Genomic DNA, 11,087 nt, shown 5'->3' on the forward strand with positions numbered 1-11,087 from the left:
TCGAGAAACGTTTGTTTTTCGATGCTATCAGTTATGTAATAACACCCTGGCAAATAGAAATCTAGAAAAAGAAATCCATTATTTTTTTAGTAGATGGCTGTAGCGATCGATATCTCGTAATGTATCGATCAAACAATTTCAGATTTATGCTCGTTGTCAAGGTGACATTTCACACTAAAAACATTCTTTTGCTGTTTTTTGCTTGGTCCATTCAGATGTGAGTTACATTTTACAGACTTTCTTTGATAAAGGCGAAAATGCAAGCCAGGCGACTGAAATTGTGAATGGTGTTTATGGTCCCGATACTGTAACAGCTGGTTACGTGCAATTTTGGTTTCGTCGATTCCGTTCAGGTATTTTTGACGTTAAAGATGCACCTCGCACAGGCAAGCCCGTCGTCGAAAGTGTCGATAAAATCACAGAAATAATCGAAGTTGACCGGCATGTTAGTAGTCGTAGCATCGTCCAAGAGCTAAAGATCGACCATAAAACAGTTTTAAACCATTTGCACAAAACTGGATTCAAAAAGAAGCTCGATGTTTGAGTGCCACGCCAATTAACACCAAAAAACACGATGGATCGAATTTCCATCTGCGAAGCCTTGGCCAAACGTAATGAAATCGACCCATTTCTTAAGCGGATGGTGACTGGGGATGAGAAATGAGTCACATACGACAATATTGTGCGAAAACGATAGTGGTCAAAGCGCGGTGAAGCAGCTCAAACGGTGGCCAAACCAGGACTATCGGCCAGGAAGGTTCTGCTGTGCATTTGATGGGACTGGAAAGGAATCATTTATTATGAGTTGCTTCCATATGGCCAAACGCTAAATTCGGATCTCTACTGTCAACAACTGGACCGTTTGAAGCTAGCGATTGACCAGAAACGGCCAGAATTGGCCAACAGAAGAGGTGTTGTGTTCCATAAGGACAACGCCAGACCACACACGTCTCTAGTGGCTCGTCAGAAACTCCGGAAGCTTGATTGTGAAATTTTAATTCATCCACCATATAGTCCAAACCTGGCACCAAGCGATTACCATCTTTTTCTCGCATTGCAAAACTTCCCGAGTGATAAGAAATCGGCATCAAGAGAAGATTGTGAAAATTGATTACCTGAGTTTCTCGCCAAAAAGGACCAAGACTTCTATGAGAGAGGCATTATGAAGCTACCTTTAAAATGGCAACAAATTATAGAACAAAACGGTGCATATTTGACCCAAATCGGATAATCCGAAACATGTTAAATAAAATCTTGAATTTCACGCAAAAATAATGTATTTCTTATTCTCCATTCTAATATATCAATCTATTCTCGATCAACTCTTTAAACTTCCATTTACCTTTCTCTCTCAAATCTCTCGCAATTCAGCGATAAGAAACTGGATAGAGATTTCAGTGTCAAACGGCAACATCCAACTTGTTATATTCCCGTGTTCCGCGTTAATCGAGTTATTCGGGCTATTTAAATACCTATCCCGAGAACATGGACCGAGGTGAATTTCGTCGCAGTCCGTGATCGTGTAACGTTAATCTAAAGGGTGAGAATGTCGACACGAAGAAACAATGGCGGTGACGATAAGAAGTGCTCGGTGACTGGATGAAGGGTTAGGGCGAAAAATATAGCGAGCAACCGCGTGGCCAGCACAGCTGCCAACAATTCCTTCCTTCGTGGAATTTCGCAACGCGAGTCGCCAAGTTGCGAATTATACTCGTTACCTTTGTCTCGCGTCTCTATTCGCGTGTCTCTGTTTCACCGTTGCCGGTACTGAAAACTTTGATTGGCGGTAACTAAAGAACCCGTTTAGGTTGTCGAGTAACCTACGTACAGAGGAATTTGTACAATGTTGCACCGTTGTACTTTATGAGCTCAACTCGGGCTTGTTTTCTAGTTAGATGATCATGTAGTCGAGGCAACTGTTACTGCGATTGACTGAAAGAGACATCTTGGTTTAGATATTTGTGAAACAGGTTTTACCGAAAGGTAATTCAAACTTATATTTTTATAGAAATTTGACGTATACCTCTGCGTGTTTCCTATTTCATCGCTCGTACATTTCACGTGTTAGAGCATTTCTTAAGAGTATTTCTACCAAGAGGTGTCAGAAGACACCTTTCAAATTTTATGTTAATATTATTTTCTAAGTTTAGTCATTTCTCCAGATTTAAATTTTTGACTTTTTGTACAACAGTTGTTAAATTAATTCAGTGATATCATTTTTCTCCAGTTCATCCTGGCTTTGAAAATGTGCATATGGTATACCTATTTCTACCATGAGGTGTCTTTTGACACTTTAAGGATTTCATAACAGTGTCTAATTTTAAACCGATTTACATATAAATATCAACACCATTTGCAGCATCATAGCAATTGTAATCTGATTAGGGAATCCCAATTTCAATTGTAACGGAAGATACTTTGATATTTGCTTGTTTTTCGCCATGTTGCATTTTACTGTGGATCATTGCAATGACCTGTTCTAAAAGAATTGAATAAATTCGTGAAAAATTTGAAAAATAGATTGTTGAAATTAGCATTACAGGTAAGTAAGCAGTAAAACTGTTTGTAATACTGATAATTATTTCTATTCCTTATATTTTTTTTACGAAAGAAACATAAATAACCTAACCAAAAAACCTAACCTTATTTATTTTTTTATTTCTAAAATTATTCTAAAGATGTCCCGAATTTCAAGGAAGAAGGAGTTATTGCAAAAATTAAATAACATAAGCGAAGAATGCTCTGAAATTGATGAAAGTTCACAATCTGAAAGTGAAGTTGAGTTGAACGATTCTTTCGAAAGTGTCCACGAATTCGATAGCGATTATGAAAATTACTCGTCAAGCAGACGAGAGATAGAAGAGGAAGATAATTTGAATACAAGCAGAGGACGAAAAAGAATGAGATTGTTGACGAATTAAGAAGGCGATAGTGAAGAAAGCAATGAACGGCAAAATATTGAAATTGCCGTCGATGGAACAGTTTGTAAAAAGATCATTACAATGTTTGATTATCTTTCTAATAAAAATAAAAAAATGAAGAAGGTAATATTTTTTAATTATCGTTCCCGTTATATTGCTCAAATTATCTATATTCAATTAATAATTTGAAATTCTAACAGTTTTGGCAATTATTTGCATTCAAACGCAAAGGTGTCGAAAGACACCTTTTGGTCGAAATAGGTATACACAAAATCGTGACAGAAATAATGTTAATATTTCAAATTTTGCTCCAACGAAGACCGATACTCGGGATTAAGAAATAATTAAGCCGTGCTGTAGATCTTAGTTAGGGATACACGTTCCTCGTATTTCAGGCAAACGTTTAATCGCGTTAGGCGTGTGCGAAGATCTTCAGGGACATAATTTGGATCCGACAAGATTTCTTGCAAGATTAAGGTGCAACTCAGTGAAAGGAGTCCCTAGCGTGAACGCTAGCGAAAAAGCGTCGAGTTCGCGTGTAGCGACTAACGACGTTAACACATAGCAAATGAGCCCGCTGGGAAACATTATCCAAACGAAGGGCTCGCCTTTTGGGAACGCAGCCGTATTGCTGTTTATTGCCACGAAAGGGACCATTATAGATTATCATTTCACCCGGACATCGAGAATTCCGTTTGTCCCGGAGTAATACGCAAGAATCGCGAAATAATTCGCCAGGATTTCACCGAATGAAACTTAACATAAATTTCTTAGAACTGTATTCGACAAAGTGAAACCTAAATTCCTGAAATTTGAATTTCTAAAGATATCTATTAGGTCGTCCCATAAATTCGTGCCAATTTTTACTTATACCATTTAAAATTATACGTCGAATAAACCTTTAAATATTAAGAAAATATTTAGTCGTACTTTTGTTCTACGACTTCTTCCTATTTCGTTGACGAAGACGTTAATCATCGATATAGTTTATAAAATGCGACGAAGAATGAAAATATCACCGTGGAACGAACTTATGGGACGACCTAATATTGGTTGTCCGGAAAGTTCGTGCCGATTTTTTAGGAAAATTAAAACGCAGCTCATTTAAATATTGGTATACATTCATTAAGTTATATAGGAACCATTCTGTTCCACAAATTTTCTCCATCTTTCATGCAGCTTGAGAATTCCGTCCTTCCAGAACCTCTCAGGTTTTTCGGCAAACAATTTGTCCAAATGGGTTTTTATCTCGACCAAAGAGTTGAAATTTTTTTCATTAAGGGAATTTTGTAATGATCGGAAAAGGTGGAAATCCGAAGGCGCAAGGTCTGGCGAATACGGTGGATGGGGTAAAACATCCACCAAAACATCCACAACCAAACTCCAACAATTTTTCCCGAGTTCTCAAAGACACACGAGGTCACGCATTGTCCTGATGAAACACGACGCCCTTCCGATTCGCAATTTCTGGACATTTTTGTTCAATTGATGTCTTCAATTTATCTAATTGAGAGCAATACTTTGCCGAATCTATTGTTTCATTATTTGGTAAAAGATCATAATATAGGATTCCTTTCCAGTCTCACCAAATACAGAGCATTATCTTCTTCGAATGAAGACCGGCTTTTGGGGTGACTAAAGGTGTTTCATTACGCTTTCTCCAGGACCTTTTACGCTGAACATTTTTATAAATTATCAATTTTTCACCCTTCATCCATAATTGCTTCAGAAATGGCGTCTCCTCGTTGCACTTGTGAAGCAGGTCGCAAATGGAGATGCGGTCCAACAGATTTTTCTCCGTTAAATCGTGCGGAACCCATACATCAAACCGGTTTACATAGCCAAGCTTCACAATATGATCGTGGATGGTTGATTTTGATTTATTTAGCATTCCTGCTAATTGACGTAATGTTGAGCGTGGGCTATTCTCGATTTCTGTTCTAATCATATCTTCGTCTGTGGTGGACGGCCTACCTGGACCTTCTTGATCTTCATGGTCGAAATTTCCAGCTTTAAACCGAGCAAACCACTTCCGCACTGTTCTTTCGGCTATAGCATCTTCGCCATAATCAGCGCATATATTATTTGCCGCTTGTGTGGCATTTTTGCCCTCTCGGAAAAAGAAAAGCATTAAATGCCTATAATGCACTTTATTTTCCACCATATTCTAAGGCGTACAAAACTGATAAAAATTAACGAATCGTAACCAAACTTTTTTCCAAATATGGCTGAAGTTACCTCTTTTAGAATATGTACACGTGTCACTTGTTTACAATAATTGTGATATATTCAGTCAGGTCTCTCACGCTGCCTACCGAAAATCGGTACGAACTTTCCGGACAACCCAATAAATGGTAAAAGTAAAAACCGGCATGAATTTATGGGACGACCTAATATAATTCGGACCGCAAAGGGTTAAAAAAAGCGACGAGTTTAGTTTAAAAACAATTGCAATATTAACAAACTTCATATAAGTTAATTAAATCTATCGATATTGTATAATTCGTGCAATTCACTATTCACGGGTCCCGTAAAACTAGTGTTAACGCGAAGAAAGCTAGAATATCGAAAAAATCATAAAATGGAATCTCGATTAATCGAAGTGTCACGGTATTAAAGATCGAATGAAATTCTAACTATTAGGTTGTCCCATAAATTCGTGCCGGTTTTTACTTGTACCATTTAAAATTATACGTCGAATAAACCTTTAAATATTAAGACAAAATTTCGTCGCCCTTTTGTTCTACAACTTCTTCCTATTATCATTGACAAGGATGTTAATCATCGATATAGTTTATAAAATGCGACGAAGAATGTTAATATCACCGTGGAACGAACTTCTGGGACGATCTAATATAATAAAATGCATCAATTTTTGAAGTGTTTTATTACCCGTTATTACAGCTTCTATACTCTTCACACAATATGTTAGCGAATCTTGCAATGTGCCATTGCATAAGCACACATGTTTCGAGAGATATCATACACTGAAGCAATATTAAAATATATTTTTTGTTCCATATTTGAGTTATGTTGTTTATCCTTAGCCATCTATACTGTTTTTAATTTTCTCACTCTATTACCTATACTTTTTGAATAACCATTAAAAAATAATTATTATAAACCTTTAATTTCGAATTTCGTATAAGCAATATGTGAAATCGCTGAACGAAATTGTTACCGTAAGATATAATTGATCGTGCAAATATTTTGCGCAAATAACCTAATATTCGACGGAGAACGCGATGCTGTTCGTTTCGAAATTTCCGCTCGTCAATTTCGATTAAAATTAAAAAACAGATATTCTACACAATTAACGAATTCCATCTAATTTCTCATAACCGAGAAGAGCAAACATGTCCGACCGTAAATTTCCATTCCAGAGATTTCAAACGAAACAACATCCCGATATTCCTCCCACTCCCATTCATAACAGCACTTTCAGTCCTCCAGGCCAACAAGAATATAAAACTTGCCGTAGCTGTCTATACTTATAAAAGAAGCAGCTAGACGGTCTTGATCCGCCATAAAAACTTCCAGGCTCTCGCGACAAGGATCCCTTTACATTTATATACAACGATGTTAAATAAAATTCCAAGTGCGCAGGGGTATCACATGTTTACCGACCGATATTATATTAGATCGTCCCATAAATTCGTGCCGGTTTTTACTTTTATCGTTTAATATTATACGTCGAATAAACCTTTAAATATTAAGGAGAAATTTACTCGCCTTTTTGATCTACCACTTCTTCCTATTTCGTTGACAAACACGTTAACAGGTTGAATGCCACGGCAATTTTAGCAGGATTGTCCGTGGTGACACAATGAATTTTCTATTTAGCGATACATATAATGTTGAAATATTATCTGCAATAGATAAGTTACAGCGTATAAACGTGTTTGGCATCTTAATTGCGACGCTGGAGTACGATTTCACGCGATCGTCAAATATCTCATATTGCTTCTTCGCGTTGTGGAGTAATAGTGTCACGATTTTATTATTTTCTAGAGTGTTAAACAATCAGGTAGCAAACAAGTCGTGAGATATTGTAAAGACTGTGCTGGTTCACCCGTTCTTTGTTTGGAATGTTTCAATACGACACATCGTAACGTGCGCGCATAATAAAAGTATATTGCATGTATAAATAAAACTATCTTCAGATGTTTTATACTGCATTCATTTCTTCACACCACTACATCAACGATGATAATCATACAAAATTATAAGTATTGTCATTTGTCTAAATTTTTTATTTTTGTTTTCAATCTGGGCACGCCGGTCACCGGTGACCCCTATGGTGTCACAGACAAGTTAAGTGCCGGTCACCAGTGACCCCCGTGGCATTCAACCTGTTAATCATCGATATAGTTTATAAAATGCGAAGAAGAATGTATTAGATTGGTGCACATGAAATGTCGGATTTTTTTACATGCGAACATTTGTCTTCCTATTTTCGTTATACTTTTGGTTTTGGCATAACCTCGTTTATAGTCGTACTGTCTATTGCCAGAGTCACATTTTAACAAAGGAGATTTTCTCGAAAGTGTTCCCTTTTGTTATTTTATTTGAATTTTATACCGATATGAATCTAAACGATATTCGTATAATTTTTTGTACGAGTATAAACTTGGTAATAATGCTGCAAAAGCTGCACGCGACATAAACCAAGCGTTTGGGGAGAATACAGTTAATGATTGAAAAGTGCGGCGTTGGTTTGAAAAATTTAGGTCCGGTGATTTTTCACTACAAAATGATTCGCGTGGCAGACCCAAAACGTATGTGAAAAATGATGATCCGAAAGCATTGGTAGAAGCGGATCCAACTGTATCCACGAGGGAACAGGCTACAAGGATGAAAATTAACCGTACAACAATATTGCGACATCTTTCTGAAATTGACAAGGTGAAGAAAATGGATAAGTGGGTACCGCACGAACTAACTGAGCGAAATAAGCTGGATCGGTTGAACGTATGCTCATCGTTACAATCCCGATTTCATCGAGAGCCATTGAAATATGAAGTTTTGCAGCACCCAACATAATCACAGGATCTCTCGCCAACCGACTTTCATTTTTTCAAACATTTAGAACTGTTTTTACGAGTTAAACGGTATGAAAATGAAGACAGTTTGAAAAATTCGATATCAGAGTTTATTGATTCTAAAGATCAGAATTTTTTAACACAGGCATCTATGCTTTAAAGTCTCGATCGGAAAAGTGTATTGAAGCGAATAGAGCATATTTTGATTGAATAAACAGCTTTTGAATAAAGATATGCAGTTTTATATATTCTCTTAAAAATCCGACATTTCGTATGCACCAACCTAATAAATATCACCGCGGAACGAACTTATGGGACGACCTAATACTAGTTACATGTTAGCTAATGAATTATATAAACTAAAATGTCATTTGAATGGAACGATACTAACTAACAGAAAAGAATTGCCAGATGCAATAAAAAAACGAGAACTTCCAATGGGAAACTCTATGGTACCGTATCGTAAAAAAAATATAATTTTGGCTTGGAAGGATAAGAGGATCGTTACACTATTGACCAATTATCACAATGCAGATATAAGTACCGTTGAAGGAATACTTCGGCATGGTGTCCAAACTTTAGTTTCAAAACCCAATGCTATCACAAATTACACTCAATTCATGGGTGGATCTGGATCTCGTGGATCTCGTAGATTAGTATTGTTCGACGTACTATTTTATGAGGAAGTCCATAAGTGCTATCGCAAATTGTTCTTTTGGAGATTGGAAATATGGAAATATTAATATTAATATTAATATTAATTTGGAAATATTAATTCTGTACAAACAGGTAAAAAGGCAGAGAAACGAACGGCCGCTTACACATTTACAGTTTCGAAAAAATTTGGTAAATAAATGCAGGAATGGGATGAATGCAGCCCTGAACGAATGTCAGGAGTAGATGCAACCCAGAGAAGTGATCGCGTGCAAGAGGCCCGAGTGTTTGAAATATTTATGAGTGGGACGGATGCAATTCAAGAAAGGCGGCCGGTATTGTCAAATCGTAAGGGTGTTGTTTTCCACCATGATAATACAAAGCCCCACGCGTCTTTTGTCACTCATTAAAAATTATTGGAATTGGGTTGGGACGTTTTGTCATATTCACCATATAGCCCTAATCTTGCGCTTTCAGATTACCATTTGCTTCGTTCCATGCAGAACTCCTTAAATGGTAAAATTTTTAATAACGCTGATGATATCATATCACGTTTAATTCAGTTTTTTGATAGCAAAGATCAGAAATTTTACGAACGTGGAATTTTGACACTGTCAGAACGATGGCAAAAGGTCATCGACAAGAACTGACAGTATCTAATTGAATAAACTTATATTTTTAAACAAAAATTTGGAATTTTCCTTCTTATTTGAAATTCGCAATCGCTTAGTTGCCAACCGAATAATTGCACGGAAAAATAATAGCTCCGAAATACGCTTTGGGAGTGGAACAGTGTCCGATAAAAGACACGAAGAAATTTAGACTGAAGCAAATTTTTGGTTCACGATTTTAAAGCCTTCTACGTTAGCGGATTAATTTTCCGCTAATTTCGTGTCGTAGAGAAACCTTTTCGTCTGGTATTTTTTCACCTGGAAAGGAGAGAATGGAGTGATATAACAAACTGCACGCGTACAGTTTCACACTGCCAGAACGATGGCAAAAGGTCATCGACAAGAACGGACAGTATCTAATTGAGTAAAGTTATATTTTAAACAGAAATTTTGAATTTTCTTCTCACTTGAAACCCGCAATCACTTAGTTGCCAACCCAATAGAAGCATATGGTTGAACTGCATGCATCAACGCAATGCCTGAATATCACGTACAGTTGTTCCTTGGTGATGATTTGTTTGAATTTTAGCAACAGAAACAAACAGACATCGCCCTCAAGTTGCAAGCAAATGTAAAGAATATAAAACTGGTAAAATGGGTTGACGTGACTGTGAAAGAGATGAAAAAGTTTCTGAGGTTAATTATCTGAATGGGACAAGTACGAAAACACGATATATATGTAGGAATGGGATGAATGCGGCCCTGAACGAATATCAGGAGTGGATGGAACCCAGAGTATATGGAAGTGATCGCGTGTAAGAGGCCCGAGTGTTTGAAATATATATCAGAGGGACGGATGCTAGAAATATGTGAAAGTTTGGGGATGCGTCCTGAGTGTTCCAAGTACCTGGCCCACCCAAGGCCCAGGCTGCATAGGAAATGCGTGAGTGAGAAAGAGCGCTTGTGTGTGAAAGAAGACAGAATGAAAGGTTTATATAACAGTGTAGGCACTAGGAGAAGTCAGTTTTTTAAAACTGTTCTAGCGAGGTAAGCCAGCGACGTAAGAATAAGTCGAAGCATCTAGTCAGTGACCTAATACAATTGATTATTTTAACCCTCTATGGGCCGAATTTTTATTTTAACTCCAAAAAAATTGTGGAAACGAAAAATCAGAAATTATAAACCTATATATGCAAATGAAAACAAATTTTTGCGTTTAAACAATTTTATTGCGATATATTCACTATGTGACTTTCAAGTCACACCGGCCTATAAAGTTTGCTTTGGGGTCATTAGGGCAATCTCCTTTCCAAGGACGATAGCAACAATTATTATTCATCTGTGATAGTGGTTGCCAAACAATTTTTTGTGGTCCTGCATCTTCCTCATCTAACGAGGATTGAGTACTAAATTCGTCGTTGCTATCAATGACATTTATCCGTCGTCGGGGAAATACTACCACATCTTCATCGGACTCAGAATCTAATAAAGAATCATCGGAACTATCACCTCTAATGCGTCTAATTCTAATTCCTCGGTTATTTCTATTGGATTTTATATTCATCTTTGGGTATGTGATGTATAAATCTGAAAACGGGAGAATGCACAAGCTTTATCCTAAATGTACCGAAATCTGCCACAATAGCCCACTGTAACCTCAATGTTACAAAACTGTATCATCAAAAACAGTAACAAATTGAAAATTGAAATGTAAACAAATAGGTTGTTATCGATATACTAACCCAGAGTTATTATGTCCACTATTTTTAGTTTGGTAATCACTGACAAAAGCACAAATAATATCAATTGGATCAAATGGTTTCGCGTAGTTTCACTGCCGACAGTTTGCACAGCATTTA

General features: G+C 37.0%; 1 protein-coding gene across 1 annotated transcript; it reads right to left on the reverse strand.

Annotated features, from left to right (window-relative positions):
- Positions 1-4,503: 4,503 nt before the first annotated feature.
- On the reverse strand, positions 4,504-5,085 carry LOC143221264 (histone-lysine N-methyltransferase SETMAR-like). The gene has a single exon (XM_076446744.1). The coding sequence runs from the start codon at positions 5,083-5,085 to the stop codon at positions 4,504-4,506; it is 582 nt and encodes a 193-aa protein (XP_076302859.1).
- Positions 5,086-11,087: the final 6,002 nt, after the last annotated feature.

Source organism: Lasioglossum baleicum, unplaced genomic scaffold (assembly GCF_051020765.1).
Source record: "Lasioglossum baleicum unplaced genomic scaffold, iyLasBale1 scaffold2129, whole genome shotgun sequence".
Lineage (NCBI taxonomy): Eukaryota > Metazoa > Arthropoda > Insecta > Hymenoptera > Halictidae > Lasioglossum > Lasioglossum baleicum.

Coding starts and splice junctions, on each gene's coding strand:
- LOC143221264 (XM_076446744.1), bottom strand. CDS start 5,085: ATGGTGGAAAATAAAGTGCATTATAGGCATTTAATGCTTTTCTTTTTC.